A 17779-nucleotide genomic window follows, 5' to 3' on the forward strand; every position below is an offset into this window, starting at 1 on the left:
CAGTAAAACCAAGTCGACCGACAGCCACTGCTTTTAATAGAAGCGCAGGGGTATGTTCAGTTGATATAAACAGCTGTGTGAATAAATACTGCACTGAGCTAAGGCTATGGGAATAGAACACCTATAGTGCATGTGAGTCTTTCTGTTCGTAAGAATAATATTATAATAATAACAATGCCAGGAAGAGGCCCATTTGGTGATTAAATGAACTGTGGTGTTCAGATGCAAAACAATTTACATGAGGTGAATACTGCATGCACTTCAGCATTACAGTACCTCAATACGTTTTGATAGGAAGTGCTGATGCTAGTAATTAACTGACTCCAGCTTACTGTGGGTGCCTGAATGCAGCACTGCTCAAGTACATTGGGAAAGCAGCTCCGATCAGACTATCGCTACTTCTTTACGTGAGTTAACACAGCATTCGTCCTGCATAGAGCCCTCAATAAAAACATCCTGGAGATCCTTCTCTTGAGAGTCCTGTATCAACCTTTGGAGACAAATCAAATACAGAGCAACTGCGTTCTTTTCTTTGTTTCAGTGCTGAACACAGCCCCTGTCTGAAGAAGCCTAGAGGTTAATTCCGTATATTTTGCGACTGATTGTCCCCTATAAATGTAGACATCAGCAAGAGTCAGAACTCTCCACTTTGTGAATGTTGGATTTTCACTAAAGTAATGGGCTTCAACCGGAAAACTTTCTGCTAGGAAGCCAAAGTGTGCCCAATGGAAAGATTTTTGTTTTCAAAGCACTGATGGGAATCATGGGATTACACAAGGTGAGTGGTTCTCCGCCCTCACAGTAGTTATTAGTCTTTAGGAAAGATTTAATCAAAAAGGTTTTATTCAGGAACAAACATCAAAAAGTAGTACTGGATACAATAGCAACAGCAATGGCGCTGCAGGTAAACTCCCAGGTCTCACAGGATGGAATAGAGCCATAGAGCTGCAGGTAATCCCACAGGTCTTGGCAGGTGGATTCCGAGCCCCACAATACCTTATACAAACTCTAATGTATCTATCAAGCCAACTGCTGAAGTGAATATTTCCAAAAGCTAATTTGTTGAAAGTAGAAAGGGGATATTTATATCATGCAGTCAAAAATGACTTTTAGCAAACTGCTTACATGTGTTTAGTGCAATACCTGTGTTAATCAGCTCTAAGACAATTAAAGCTTGTTGCTGGGCACACACTGTATTATTCTTAGCAGATTTATACAATTATATTATTTTTTACCTGCAATTACCCATTTATACAGTTGTTTTTTTACTGGAGCAATCTAGGTAAAGTACATAAAGTCACATTTCACTGTCCTTGTATTAATAAACTCAATCCCCATTATATATGTATCAAATGAATGCACTTACCCATCACACGTGATTTCCGACTCTGTCACTAGTTTTCTGATACAAAGCCTATCTCTTCAATGTTACAATTCACTTGTTTAACCGGCACAGCCCGTGGCTTTTTTTTTTTGTTTGTTTGTTTTTCTGGGATGGCAAATCAGTATTTATTGTTGCACAGCGCTTCCTCCAAAAACAAAGTGAATGAGACAAGGCACGGTAATGTAAAGATTAATCATTAGGCAGTCTTAAATACTGTGATGCATTTAAAAATAATCTGTGATCTTTGGTTGTTTTTGTGCATTTTCATTTGCATTGTGACATTAAGGCCTTATCGAGCACTATATATTCTGCAATTTTGAAGACGTTAGATACATTTTTATTCTGGAGACTGTGGTGTTGTTATTTTTTTTAATATTGGCATTGCGTTTACGTTTTAAGCAGTTCTGTGCATTTTGGCAAGTGATATTTTCAGAATCATATTGTTCTGAATTAACACAAAAGCTTCCAGAAAGCTTTTGACAAAGTCCCGCATAAAAGATTAATTCTCAAACTGAATGCAGTAGGGATTCAAGGAAATGCATGCACATGGATTAGGGAGTGGTTAACATGTAGAAAACAGAAAGTACTGATTAGAGGAGAAACCTCAAAATGGAGTGAGGTAACCAGTGGTGTACCACAGGGATCAGTTTTAGGTCCTCTGCTATTCCTAATCTACATTAATGATTTAGATTCTGGTATAGTAAGCAAACTCGTTAAATTTGCAGACGACACAAAAATAGGAGGAGTGGCAAACACTGTTGCAGCAGCAAAAGTCATTCAAAATGATCTAGACAGCATTCAGAACTGGGCAGACATATGGCAAATGACATTTAATAGAGAAAAGTGTAAAGTATTGCATGCAGGCAATGCAAATGTGCATTATAAATATCATATGGGAGATAGTGAAATTGAAGAAGGGAACTATGAAAAAGACCTAGGAGTTTATGTTGACTCAGAAATGTCTTCATCTAGACAATGTGGGGAAGCTATAAAAAAGGCCAACAAGATGCTTGGATATATTGTGAGAAGTGTTGAATTTAAATCAAGGGAAATAATAAGGCAGCAGTGTGGAGTAGTGGTTAGGGCTCTGGACTCTTGACCGGAGGGTTGTGGGTTCAATCCCCAGTGGGGGACACTGCTGTTGTACCCTTGAGCAAGGTACTTTACCTAGATTGCTCCAGTAAAAACCCAACTGTATAAATGGGTAATTGTATGTAAAAATAATGTGATATCTGTATAATGTGAAATAATGTATAATGTGATATGTTGTAACAATTGTAAGTTGCCCTGGATAAGGGCGTCTGCTAAGAAATAAATAATAATAATAATAATAATAATAATAATAATAATAATAATAATAATAATAATGTTAAAACTCTACAATGCATTAGTAAGACCTCACCTAGAATATTGTGTTCAGTTCTGGTCACCTCGTTACAAAAAGGATATTGCTGCTCTAGAAAGAGTGCAAAGAAGAGCAACCAGAATTATCCCGGGTTTAAAAGGCATGTCGTATGCAGACAGGCTAAAAGAATTGAATATATTCAGTCTTGAACAAAGAAGACTACGTGGCGATCTGATTCAAACATTCAAAATCCTAAAAGGTATAGACAATGTCAACCCGGGGGACTTCTTTGAATTGAAAAAAGAAAAAAGGACCAGGGGTCATAAATGGAGATTAGATAAAGGGGCATTCAGAACAGAAAATAGGAGGCACTTTTTTACACAGAGAATTGTGAGGATCTGGAACCAACTCCCCAGTAATGTTGTTGAAGCTGACACCCTGGGATCCTTCAAGAAGCTGCTTGATGAGATTCTGGGATCAATAAGCTACTAACAACCAAACGAGCAAGATGGGCTGAATGGCCTCCTCTCGTTTGTAAACTTTCTTATGTTCTTATGTTCTTAAAATACTACTTCTGTTGAAAATATAGTACTGTACCAACAAAACCAATACAGTGCATCTACATGGAACATTAAAACACTGTCCTTTCAGCTGTGTATTTTTGACATTGTATCTTTTTGTGCTACCTAAAAAAACAGACAAGTTTTTGTCTTTTACTGCTGTGTTATTCCCCCAACTCGTGCACTTACAAATTTCAATGAAAGAATCAACGTTTCCCTTTACAGTCCCTCAAACGCAAGTCATAGTTTTTCTTTGTGCGAAATGTGTGTGTGTGTGTGTGAGTATGTGTGTGTGCAGGGCAGGGGGTGTTGGGGTGGGAGGGGGCAGGTTACAACGTGCTCACCAACATACACGTCAAATCAGATATGCATCACACTCGTTTAACCATCACTGAAGTCAAACCTTTATAGGGTCGAATATGTGAGTTCTTACTGTATTAATAAGTACCAGTGTGGAGGCGTAGGGTAATGCAGTCACACAACAATGGAGATCTTCAAGGAAGTAATTAGTAATGAAAAAACACATACAAGCATTTCAGGTAAAGTGAACAGTGGTGTCGCTCCGGCTCCAGTGTGGAGCAAGTGAGTGAATTCACTGTCTAAGCAGGGTGGTCCAGCTGCCGGCTCAACTCACACTGAACATTTAAACTCCAGAAAGTAAACTTACCCAGTAAATACTACACATTTTTTAAAAAAAACAACACCATACAATGACAATCTTTTAAGGTTTTTATTTTTAGCCCAACAGAAAGGAAACATACACCAGTATGGCTGTGGTTTTATTTGAAAGGAGATTGTTGATTTGATTTGTAAGTCGCAAAAACCGTTGTCCGCCATTACAGGATTTTTCTTGCGTACCCCCTGACGAGAGCTCGCGTACCCCCGTTTGAAAACCACTGATCTACACTATTCTGTTTTTTAAATAGTATTTTACCAGCCTGCCATGTATCATAAGGACATAGCAGGTATGAGTAAATGCCTTTTTTTATGACACCTGCTGTCAAACAGTCGTATACCAGCTGCAGCGTTGTATGCATCTTATTAAAAACAATGAGCTTCAACACTCCACATTGTATGGAGTTGTGGATACTAGGAAATCACTGGTGTGCAATTTTGCCATTTGAACAGACAAGACTGAATATAAATTGTATTTTTTTTTTTTTGTTAAGTAAAGGTTTTTATTGACAAGTGCAAACATTCCCCATTGCTACAGCAACTGACACAAGCCCCAAGTCATATGACAGATGACTTTATCCTGTCCCTGCTGAGGGGTTGAAAATATACGTTTCAATTAAATACATATCACCTTCATTTAAATAGCTATTACCTTCATGCACACCCAATCTTCTCCTGTGTTTGTGCTCGCTCCCCTCCTGATAGAGCACGTCGCTATTGATTTAGTTATTGAGTGCTCTGAAATATGACTCAGCTGCTTGTTATTGTAAGGGGCAAACAGTCAGAGATTAGGTTGGTGTGGGAGGGCAGCATTGTGGTCCAGCTTTTAAGGGCTGTACAAATAGCAGGCAGAGGCGAAAGAAATGAACTTTAAGCACTCTTGCGCATATTTATTTACAGAAAACAGAAATAAAAACTGTTCACAAAATAAATGGTACTGCGTCTTTAAACATAGTACAACTATATACATGCTATCCCAGGCAGAGCAAGGTTATAAACAAGTGTTATTCCAGTAAGCAGGCACAGCCGTAGAGGCTGGGCTGACAGGTCATCGTCTCTGGTAGTTACCTGCTTTTAGTTAGAGAAATAACAGGAGAATTGTAGGCCATGATTTGGTTGCTGTGCTCTGCTCCTTGCCCTGGGTTTGTCTCCCACAAGTGGAGAGACTGCCATTGTTGCCAACTCCTAAAAGCAGGAAGTCTCCAGAGAACCCTCACAAAGTCATTAGATGTCACTATTTAGACTAAAGTTGCCAAAAATGTCGCTGGACAATTTACCACTCCTCTCAGAATCGCTCAACCGTTAAGAGTGAGCACCAATATAAACAATATTAAATGTGTTAATGATGGGTGATCATTTTTAAATGTTTATATTTGTCTGGATTATCTACCTATACAGAGTCAGTTTAATGTCATTGATTAACATGAACTTTACTGTAACATTATGCATTACTTATCACAGATTTAGTACATTATGTTTGTTTAAATAATTGATGTTGTTCGCTTCCGTTAACAAGGGAGCAGCTGTAGTTTTAGTAGCTATTAACATTACGATTAGCAGGTCACTTGTGATCTGTTTGGTTCACAGCCGCAACCAGTCTCTGCAGCAACTTTTCAAAGCTGCGCTGTGCTGTGCAGGGTCTGCACAGATTTCTGTGGGAGAAGCGTGGTGTATTGAGCTGCTTGTGATGGGGGAAGCGTGGTGTATTGAGCTGCTTGTGACTGAGCTGCTTGTGACGGGAGAAGCGTGGTGTATTGAGCTGCTTGTGACGGGAGAAGCGTGGTGTATTGAGCTGCTTGTGATGGGAGAAGCGTGGTGTATTGAGCTGCTTGTGACAGGAGAAGCGTGTTGTATTGAGCTGCTTCTGACAGGAGAAGCGTGGTGTATTGAGCTGCTTGTGACGGGAGAAGCGTGGTGTATTGAGCTGCTTGTGACGGGAGAAGCGTGGTGTATTGAGCTGCTTGTGACGGGAGAAGCGTGGTGTATTGAGCTGCTTGTGACAGGAGAAGCGTGGTGTATTGAGCTGCTTGTGACAGGAGAAGCGTGGTGTATTGAGCTGCTTGTGACGGGAGAAGCGTGGTGTATTGAGCTGCTTGTGATGGGAGAAGCATGGTGTATTGAGCTGCTTGTGATGGGAGAAGCGTGGTGTATTGAGCTGCTTGTGATGGGAGAAGCGTGGTGTATTGAGCTGCTTGTGATGGGAGAAGCGTGGTGTATTGAGCTGCTTGTGATGGGAGAAGCGTGGTGTATTGAGCTGCTTGTGACGGGAGAAGCGTGGTGTATTGAGCTGCTTGTGACACGAGAAGCGTGGTGTATTGAGCTGCTTGTGATGGGAGAAGCGTGGTGCATTGAGCTGCTTGTGACGGGAGAAGCGTGGTGTATTGAGCTGCTTGTGATGGGAGAAGCGTGGTGTATTGAGCTGCTTGTGATGGGGGAAGCGTGGTGTATTGAGCTGCTTGTGACAGGAGAAGTGTGGTGTATTGAGCTGCTTGTGACACGAGAAGCGTGGTGTATTGAGCTGCTTGTGACGGGAGAAGCGTGGTGTATTGAGCTGCTTGTGATGGGAGAAGCGTGGTGTATTGAACTGCTTGTGACAGGAGAAGCGTGTTGTATTGAACTGCTTGTGACAGGAGAAGCGTGTTGTATTGAGCTGCTTGTGATGGGAGAAGCGTGGTGTATTGAGCTGCTTGTGACAGGAGAAGCGTGGTGTATTGAGCTGCTTGTGATGGGAGAAGCGTGGTGTATTGAACTGCTTGTGACGGGAGAAGCGTGGTGTATTGAGCTGCTTGTGACACGAGAAGCGTGGTGTATTGAGCTGCTTGTGATTGAGCTGCTTGTGACAGGAGAAGCGTGTTGTATTGAACTGCTTGTGACGGGAGAAGCGTGTTGTATTGAGCTGCTTGTGACACGAGAAGCGTGGTGTATTGAGCTGCTTGTGATGGGAGAAGCGTGGTGTATTGAGCTGCTTGTGACGGGAGAAGCGTGGTGTATTGAGCTGCTTGTGATGGGGGAAGCGTGGTGTATTGAGCTGCTTGTGACAGGAGAAGCGTGGTGTATTGAGCTGCTTGTGACGGGAGAAGCGTGGTGTATTGATTTGCTTGTGACAGGAAAAGCGTGTTGTATTGAGCTGCTTGTGACAGGAGAAGCGTGGTGTATTGAGCTGCTTGTGATGGGAGAAGCGTGTTGTATTGAGCTGCATGTGACAGGAGAAGCGTGTTGTATTGAGCTGCTTGTGACAGGAGAAGCATGGTGTATTGAGCTGCTTATATCACACTATGTGTATGTATTGTTTTATATCACTATGTGTATGTATTGTTTTATATCACACTATGTGTATGTATTGTTTTATATCACACTATGTGTATGTATTGTTTTATATCACACTATGTGTATGTATTGTTTTATATCACACTATGTGTATGTATTGTTTTATATCACACTATGTGTATGTATTGTTTTATATCACACTATGTGTATGTATTGTTTTATATCACACTACGTGTATGTATTGTTTTATGTCACACTATGTGTATGTATTGTTTTATATCACACTACGTGTATGTATTGTTTTATATCACACTATGTGTGTTCTCTTTCATTATGCATTGCTGTATCTAGCGGTCCAGATAAGCTGCCATTTTTATGCATTAAAAAATACGCACTCAATTTAAATTGAATGCGTAAAAGTATTCTAGCAATTTTGCTGCACAGCTTGTCTGCCTCCCTTAAAACTTCCACTAACAACTACATCTCCCAGAATACAATGTCTTCAATTACTAGGAAACTGTACACAAGAAAAAAACAACATTAACCAATTTCTGACTAGCCCTGTTGCCTTTGCAGCCAATCACAGTAAGAATAAGAAAAATTCGCAGCTACACAGGTTGAAGCGTAAACATTTAACTGGAGCACTGGTTGTGTCGATTTAGATAGAAGATCATTACTGACAGTTAAAACAATATGCTACCTACCTACTCAGCTTTAGAAACCCGGGGCTGGTGAAAGGAAATCTATGAATAAAGTGGTTTTAATACTCAGAATACGTGCAAACCTCTGACGGCTCCATTTGAAGCTGCTTTGTGCTGTTCTGGTGCTGCACCTTGCAGGATTAGTCTGGGACGGATTTGATTCTTGTATCAGTTGGCTAAATGTCACCACACAGTTAAACAGTGAAGTCCAGCACTTAGCCTTGTCTTGTGTTTGAGGTGGGGAAGGCATTAAGCATGTCCTTCTTTTGCATTTTCTTATAAAGCACTACATTGTTAAAAATAATTGCTCAGTCATTCTTTTTTTTCCCTTTAATTAAATAGAGGCAAGCAATGAGCTGAAAGCTGTTAGCTCAATCGAGTGCAGCAGAGCATGACCCCAGCTTTAATTAGCACAGAAAAATAAATGGTTGCTCTTATTGTGAAGGAGTTGTGTTAGAAACCATTTCTAAACAGCTACCCTGACTGGGGATACATAGGATCTCCTTGTATCTGTTCCTAGAGCACGTTTCCAGCACCGTAACTCTGAACTTTTAATACTTAACACAAATAACCCCCATTCCTGGGGGTCATCAAAGAAAAACAACCCTTTCTGGCACTGCTGTTAATGGTCTTTGTTATATGTATATTGTTAGGTACCTGTACAATTGCAATATATATATATATATATATATATATATATATATATATATATATATATATATATATATATATATATATATATATATATTCTTTATTATTTTACTATCCAATGTTCTGTTAAAATGAAACCTTAAATAAGGAAATATAATTAAGCTTTATGAGGAAGGAAATTGCCAGTGATCTGGCAGGTTATCAAGCATTAAGGACTGTGTTTTAGCCAATCAGATTGCAAATTTCCTGGTCACTGACATAATAACTTTTAAGACAGCGGGCTTGACTGCCCTCATATTACAAGAGGTGATAACGTACCTCACCGAGTATGATGAGCAATGGAGCAATGAACATGAAGCCTATAGCTTACCCTCAGCTGTGCTTTGTTTCAGCCTTTGCAAGACAACCATTTACTTTAGACTGCTAACAGTATTTTACTAAGCAGTGTTTCTTTATTTCAGAAAATTGCAGAATTGTCCTTTAAAGAACTGTCAGTTTTATTCAGCTTGTTTCTTCCGCTTTTGTTACTGGAATGTCTGCTTCACTTTGCTGAAGTAACAAACCACCACCTACAAAATTACAACTATAGACCTTCTTTTACAGTGGAAATTGCAGCAACATTTACTATTACTGATACAGGGCAAATAGCTTATTTTGGGCCGAAGTAATCACTAACCATTTTGTGGCTGGTTGGAGAGCCAAAAGGAGCAGGTTAGGCACCAATATAATATCATTGGACTGCCCCAAAACTAGTCCTTTGGCTATATCATTAAGGATATAAGAAAGTTTACAAACGAGAGGAAGCCAGAATCTCATCAAGCAGCTTCTTGAAGGGTCACAGAGTGTCAGCTTCAACAACATTACAGGGGAGTTTGTTCCAGACCCTCACAATTCTCTGTGTAAAAAAGTGCCTCCAATTTTCTGTTCTAAATGCCCCTTTATCTAATTTCCACTTGTGACCCCTGGTCCTTGTTTCTTTTTTCAGGTAGAAAAAGTCCCTTGGGTCAACATTGTCAATACCTTTTAGGTTTTTGAATGTTTGAATCACTTCGCCGCGTAGTCTTCTTTGTTCAAGACTAAATAGATTCAATTATTTAAGCCTGTCTGCATATGACATGCCTTTTAAACCCGGGATAATTCTGGTTGCTCTTCTTTGCACTCTTTCTAGAGCAGCAATATCCTTTTTGTAACGAGGTGACCAGAAGTAAACACAATATTCTAGGTGAGGTCTTACTAATGCATTGTAAAGTTTTAACATTACTTTCCTTGATTTAAATTCAACACTTCTCACAATATATCTGAGCATCTTGTTGGCCTTTTTTTATAGCTTCCCCACATTGTCTAGATGAAGACATTTCAGAGTCAACATAAACTCCTAGGCCTTTTTCATAGTTCCCTTCTTCAATTTCAGTATCTCCCATATGATATTTATAATGCACATTTTTATTTCCTGCATGCAATACTTTACACTTTTCTCTATTAAATGTCATTTGCCATATGTCTGCCCAGTTCTGAATGCTGTCTAGATCATTTTGAATGACTTTTGCTGCTGCAACAGTGTTTGCCACTCCTCCTATTTTTGTGTCGTCTGCAAATTTAACGAGTTTGCTTACTATACCAGAATCTAAATCATTAATGTAGATTAGGAATAGCAGAGGACCTAAAACTGATCCCTGTGGTACACCACTGGTTACCTCACTCCATTTTGAGGTTTCTCCTCTAATCAGTACTTTCTGTTTTCTACATGTTAACCACTCCCTAATCCATGTGCATGCATTTCCTTGAATCCCTACTGCGTTCAGTTTGAGAATTAATATTTTACGCTGGACTTAGTCAATAGATTTATGAAAACTAAATAAACCATGTCATATGCTTTGCAGTTATCCATTAGCATGTTTGAGCTTTTCAGTTGAAGGCGTATACAGCCAACACTGTCATACAAATGCAAGTTGTCTCTGTGTTCGTGTTTCTAACTCCTCTGCGTGCAGTTTTAGTTTGCATTGCCTCTGCCTGTCCCCTGCGGAGGGCTGCGTCTGTTGATTGTTCATTTTCGGTCAACGTAAGCCACCTCCACCTTTCACAATAAGCCACTGACCAACAGATACGCCTAGACTGCTGGGGCTTTTTATATCTTGGTGGTCACAGGTAAGTCTTGGACATTATCGTGCACATTAAACTATCACTCACAATACATGTAGTGTGCACGCTATGGCATGTAAATTAGCCAAATAGTGTGCATGTAAATGAATGAGTTCTCTGTTAGTAAATGGGACAGTAAATTTGGATTTATGGTGTACGTTAGACTCACTACTTAATGTGCACGTTACAGCTACATTTAGTGCCCTTTTGTAAATGAGGCCCATACTCCAGCAGCATGTAGAAGCCCGGGGGTAATTGAGTTTATAGTCATGGCTGTACCTCATCTCAGAGAATAAGCTCTGGAACCAAGACCTCTGATATACACAGCTGCCTCTTGAGTTAAGTACAATCTGCTTACTCTTGGCACAGAATGCCAACTTGCTGCAGTGTGCCAGAATAAGACTTTAATCTAGGCTAAGTCTACCAGGACATAACCACGCAAACAAGGAGGCAACGACAGATTAGCCTACCATTTCAATTGGAATTGCTATGCCACTACTGGCATCAGTAATTGCTAGCTCACCTGCTTTATTTAAACTGTTGATTGATGGATCCAATGTTAGCTCTCGAACTAGAGCTTTTGTGGAAGCTGAGGCAATAACATAAAAAAAAAATCTTAAGTAAGAAAGCATAGCTGTTTCTCCTGTCTTTTGTGTGCCAGCTCAGATGTATGTAACTTGGGGCTCCACATTTGGTAATGCCTCGGGACACTTCCGCACTGCTGTACTCTTTCACTTGTTTCATGTCATGTGAAACAGCTTCCACACTGAGCCTTTTATGACAACACCACTTTTACAGAGTGCATATTCAGTCCTGGCGGATAATGTTACATTTCCTGGACAAGCAGGTTGTCCTGGTAATTGTGGAAGCTGCTAATCAAGCTGTAATACAGTGTATAAGCTTACCAGATGGTTCAGATGAACAGCGTCATGGAGCGTTACCAGAGTGACTGGGTTTTGACTTTGTCTCTTACTTCCTCCTGGGAGATCAACGTGTACCTTTTGCAAAGAAGGGCCTTTTATTTTATTGTATCATTATTATTATTTATTTTTTTAGCATGCCTTCTAGTTAATTCACAGTTATACATAAAAAAAAAAAACATTGAAAAATGCCTCATGACGTTTGGAATTAATGACCATTTATGTATTGCTGTATTTTACTTACTCTGCATGTTTTTATTCCTGTTTCAGAAATTGAAAAAGTGCAGAAGGGTGAAGAGAAAGATGAGAAGTTCATTGACGTAGTTATCAACAAGAATATGAAGCTAGGACAGAAAATATTGATACCAGTGAAGCAGTTCCCCAAAGTAAGTACATATTTTCTGGTTGTTGTTGATGATATTAACTTTCTGCTGGCCCTATCCCTCAAAGAACACTTCTGTCAGGAAAAACAACTGCACTCTGACAGTGGAGTTTGGAAGAAAATTCTGAAGCTTCTTTGTTTGCACTTAAAAAAAAAGACAATGCTGGGTGATTACTGTAAAGGTACTTGGCCACTTATCACTGCTGGAGAAGAAGAAAAAACATTCACCACAAGCAACAAACTTTTCAGGTAGAGGCACCAAGACATGTATAATGAGATTCATTTACTACCATCTGTGACATAAACCATGGTTTTGTTCATTAACTTTAGTTGTCTGTGCTCTACAGTGTGAAGGGTGAGGACAGCCAATGTTAAAGAAAGCTTTCTTGTGGCAGATTTCACATTATTTAGCAATTAACATTTTTTGCTTGAACGGAATATTGGCGTTGAATTTGTGTATGGGGGTTTAGGAGGGGGCAGTTTGAAGAAATAGCTATCATGACTTTCTCTGAAATGTCAATCGTTTCATCCATAGAGAATAAGGATTGATTTATTATGTTAGTGTAAGGATTGTCACATAGTATTTAGCACAGTAGGAACGCCTCTCTCCATTTGCTTGGATTACACTATGTAACACAATTTTTGTTCCTGGGTAGTAAGTGTTATTTCCTAATTGCTTATGCCTCAAAAGTATAGAAAATGGCTATTATTCCCCACAAACTTTGCTTTTGTGACCAGGACAGTGATATTTTGAAATTTACCTATTTCCAATGAGAAAACGGGCGAATTTGTGTCTTTTCGTTCACATAAAGTCAGAAAAAAACAACATATGAATCCAAATTAACATGTATTTATACTAAAGTAATACAAAAATGACTACAAAAGATTTAGAAGTGAGTAGTTTTTCGAGATTTACGATTATACTGTAAATCACTTTCACGAATCAGCCCCCAAATGTAGTCTCCCATCATGTTCTCGTTATACTGTCCTTGGTAGCGGCGTTCAAAGTCCAGTATATCCTGGTGGAAGCGCTCGCCTTGCTCCTCCGAGTACGCTCCCATGTTCTCCTTGAATTTATCAAGATGAGCATCAAGGATATGGACTTTGAGGGACATCCTACATTGTGCCGTAGTTCTTCACCAGAGTCTCAACCAGCTCCACATAGTTTTCGGCCTTGTGATTGCCCAGGAAGCCCCGAACCACTGCGACAAAGCTGTTCCAAGCCGCTTTCTCCTTACTAGTGAGCTTCTTGGGGAATTCATTGCACTCCAGGATCTTCTTTATCTGTGGTCCGACGAAGACACCGGCTTTGACCTTTGCCTCAGACAGCTTAGGGAAGAAGTCTTGAAGGTACTTGAAGGCTGCCGACTCCTTATCTAGAGCTCTGACAAATTGTTTCATAAGGCCCAATTTGATGTGCAGTGGTGGCATCAGCACCTTCCGGGGGTCCACCAGTGGCTCCCACTTGACGTTGTTCCTCCCCACAGAGAACTCGGTCTGCTGTGGCCAGTCCCGCCTGTGGTAGTGCGCCTTGGTGTCCCTGCTGTCCCAAAGGCAAAGATAGCAGGGAAACTTGGTAAAACCGCCTTGGAGACCCATCAGGAATGCCACCATTTTGAAGTCTCCTATGACCTTGATCCCACCTCAGAAAAGTGCAGATATGTATCCACTTAGGCAGCTGGAACTAAACTGAACTGGTGGGCTTAAGGTCCCTGTATTTATACTACTATTTATATTACTGGAAAGTTCTAGAAAGTTCTAGAAGTTACTCCAAGTTTACTCAGCACTGAATCTATCTGGTATGTTCTGGAAAATAGGTAAATTTCAAAATATCACTGTCCCGGTCACAAAAGCAAAGTTTGTGGGGAATAATAGCCATTTTCTATACTTTTGAGGCATAAGCAATTAGGAAATAACACTTACTACCCAGGAACAAAAAAAATAAAAATTGTTACACGGTGTTATCATTTTAACCCATTAAGAACCAAGTACAATTTTCTTTATAAAAATCAACAAAAATCAACACCAGCTGTATTTATGTAATTTGATTCATTACATTTAGACTTAACTTTTGCAGTTAAGAAAACTCGAGAAAGTTATCATAACAATATAGTTAAAGAGAAATTTAAAATAACAGGTAGATGCCAGTTACAAACGCTCCAAAAAATGACAAAGCAGCCTGTCCTCAAATGAGGAGAATGGCACTTAATGGGTTAATTTGTGATTTTAAGAGTGAAACATTCTTTCTTGCATTTGTTTGATAATGAGGTATGTTATAATGATCTGAGCAGTAAATCCACCCTTCCATGATGTCAGTACCAGGGAGTGTTCATATTAGAGCAGGTTTTGGGGTTTTGGCAGGTTTCTAGATGATCTTGAAATCACACTTGTCTACATTACTGATAGAATTCAATTTTTAGGGCCAACCCCCATCCCCCTGTTAGCGAAACCTGTACAGTGGGTCAATTTTATCATCAAATTCTAATTTAGTACTCTATCCCTGGATTTTGTGTGCCCTTATTCGTGAAGTTTTGTTCAGGAATGTTCTGTGTTAGGTACGTGTAAACCCTATGTGTGTGTTTTATGTCCCCACCTTTCATGTCTCTGTTCGTTTATCAAGTGAGCAGCACAAGTGATCGCCCTTGTGAGAATAGCCATAAATAACAAACTTGACCCCATCAGGGCCATGTGTGCTCCTCTGCCATCATCAAACATCATAACTGTAACCCATGATCCATGTAACATTGATTACACGATACATTGTGTCTCTAATTACTGTGTAGTACTTAGTAAATGCATATGTACTTACACATCATTACATTGTTATTATGCATAGTTACAATGTACTTAATGTGTATATCTTTTTGCCGATATGTAATATGTAATTACACAATTGTATCAGAAAAGTGTTAGGGTTAGGGTTAGGGTTATATCATGCACAAAGATGCACACATTACGTACATTGGTAACTGCATAATAACATTGTAATGATGTGAAAATACACATGTATTTACTAAGTAACTGCTATGTAAATACACAGTAATTAGAGTGTAAAGTGTTAGGTACCTCCATCACTATACTGTATAAGTTGTCCTCAGGGGACAGTTTGAGCTGCATTACTGCAAAAGTGTTCTTGCTATTATTTATTATTATTATTATTATTATTATTATTATTATTATTATTATTATTATTATTATTATTATTATTATTATTATTATTTATTTCTTAGCAGACGCCCTTATCCAGGGCGACTTACAATTGTTACAAGATATCACATTATACATTATTTCACATTATACAGATATCACATTATTTTACATACAATTACCCATTTTTACAGTTTTTACTGGAGCAATCTAGGTAAAGTACCTTGCTCAAGGGTACAGCAGCAGTGTCCCCCACTGGGGATTGAACCCACAACCCTCCGGTCAAGAGTCCAGAGCTCTATGAACCGAATGATACAATTTAAAATACAGCTACAGCACATTTACTACACTGTGTAGATACACTGTACTTACACATTGCTTTTTATTTGATTTTTTTTTACATTATTTAATGCATGTATTTGCAACAAAATTATATGACTGTGAAAATACTTTGTTAGGAATCCCATCCATCTTCACAATCACAGAACTGTGTACGTGTTGTACTGTAGTAAATATTGAAAGACGCCTCACACCACATGCCTCAAACACCAGTGCTGCTTTTGAGACTGGCACAGCTGTGAGTTTACCCATGCATGCTACCTGCCGGTGATGCTGATTGGTTCAGCGTGCACTCCAGTGTTTTGTCTGTGGGATACCTCAATGTTCCTTTGTCCTTCTCACAAACCAATTGAACCTTCAGAGTTGAAGAGAAATCCGCTGCTCAGTGCTCTCATATTCCAGGAGGATGCAGCATTCTCAGCATGCAAGGCTGCAATGCTGAGGGGCAAAGCTTTGTTGTTTAGTGCACTGGGCCATTGGGGGGGAGCAATTCAGGATTTTTAACAATTCTTCAATAGCGGTCTCAGTGAAATCAATGTTTTTAGTGACATTCGCAAGTAAATATGCAAATAAATGAGTTGTTAGTGTTGCTAACTTCACTGTAAGCTCAGCATTTTACACAGCCTATTGTGCATGTGCAAACTCATGAACATGATAAGGGGATTGTGTCATAACATTGACTTTTTTGTTCACAGATTTTGTCAGATAAGTTCAGAATAAAAGGAGAGAGGCTGGAAATAATACACAAGTGTTTAGAAAAAGAGAAAGCCCAACTATTTTATCTACTTCATCTTCCTTTTTTAATAACCAAAGGAACCACACTACCAATATTTTATTGGAAAAATAAAATGTATTCACGTGTTTGTATTGCATGTCAACATCAAGTTAGAAATAGAAGCAGTATGTTGTATTCACAGATGATTTGATGAACAGTGTAGACTTAAACATCGGCATAACAGTGTGTACACAGTTACTTAAAGATCTATAGAATATATACATAAACAAGAAGCATTACTTTATCCATGAATTGAAAGACAGGAATAATATCCTGATATGAGGTATTCATTTAGCTATGAGACTACAGGTATTTTTATAACATTTATGGACATGGGACTGGCTCTTCCAAACCAGCATCTGCATGCTTTCCAACCAGCATTTTTATTTTAAACAACCATGTCTTGTTTTGCCATTTAATTATTATGTATTTTAGAGACCCCCCCCCACCCAAATAAAGAAAAGAAAATAAGTTAAAAAAAAAACAGAATTAAAACCCAGCGACCAAAATATAATTGCCCAAAACCAATTTAAAAAAATAGTATACAATGTTACTATGCGTTCTTACTACATTGCAATACAATGCACTCTGAAAGCAATATGAAAATTGACTCATCGCTTTCAAATGTTCTCCTTCTTGATTTCGCCCTTGCACAGTCTTTGATGATATCAGAGAAATCCAACTTTTTCAAAATGTCACATTCCATGGACATGATTGCAAGGCAGTTGAGACGATCCTGACTCATGGTGGCTCTCAGTTCATTCTTTATAAGTCCTATACGAGAGAATGACCGTTCACCGGAGCAGTTAGTGCACATCAAGGAAAGGTAAATACGCAAAGCCGTGGCAACATTTAGAAATGTGGAAATCACAGGGGTATTTCAAATGAGGCGAAGGAGGTCAGAAGCTGCCTTCTTCTCTTTACCCACAACAAATTCAGCACAGTGAAGCATTTCTGTTGGGAAAGATCCATCCAAATCTGAAGGATAAGTGGACATGAGGGCTGCAGATTTTTTCTGAATATCACATGCTGACATGTCTTGAAATTCGGTCAGAAAGCCAAACACTTTGTGTACATTGACATAAGCTTCTGTTCGGAGCTGGCAATGCATTGAAAGAGTATCCAAGATTTTTACGAAAGTCTCAACATGAAATTTGTCTCTGCCTTGGACACGCACTTCAGTGTGAGTTGATCCATCTTGCAGAACACTGGGCAGTCGTCTCTCCCGTCGCGTTACATTCCGGTTTGTCTTCACAACTGCTAATTGTGTGGCGCATTCTTCATAATCATCAAAATCATTACGAATGTTTTCAGGATATGATTTTAGAGATTCCAGTAATTTAACCACCTGTGACAGTTCGATGTCTTCTGTTTGGACTGACTTCATTGTTTCATTAAATCTCTCCAGGATTGTATCCCACAAGTCAGCTAGAATGACTGTTTCTATGTGGTCCATCTGGCTGCTAAAGTGTTTAGCCAGGTGTCTACTTTCTG

At 39.3% G+C, this 17779-nt stretch overlaps 1 protein-coding gene across 2 annotated transcripts in view; it reads left to right on the plus strand.

Annotated features, from left to right (window-relative positions):
* Window positions 1-17779, plus strand: part of LOC117394998 (KH domain-containing, RNA-binding, signal transduction-associated protein 3-like) — a 168230-nt gene that overhangs the window by 65125 nt on the left and 85326 nt on the right. For both annotated transcript variants that reach the window (XM_033993813.3, XM_033993812.3), the window contains exon 2: window positions 11913-12028. In XM_033993813.3, coding sequence (XP_033849704.1) covers window positions 11913-12028 — 116 coding nt within the window. The remainder of the gene's footprint in view (window positions 1-11912; window positions 12029-17779) is intronic.

The sequence above is a fragment of the Acipenser ruthenus genome, chromosome 3, assembly GCF_902713425.1.
Source record: "Acipenser ruthenus chromosome 3, fAciRut3.2 maternal haplotype, whole genome shotgun sequence".
In the NCBI taxonomy this organism is placed as follows: Eukaryota; Metazoa; Chordata; class Actinopteri; order Acipenseriformes; family Acipenseridae; genus Acipenser; species Acipenser ruthenus.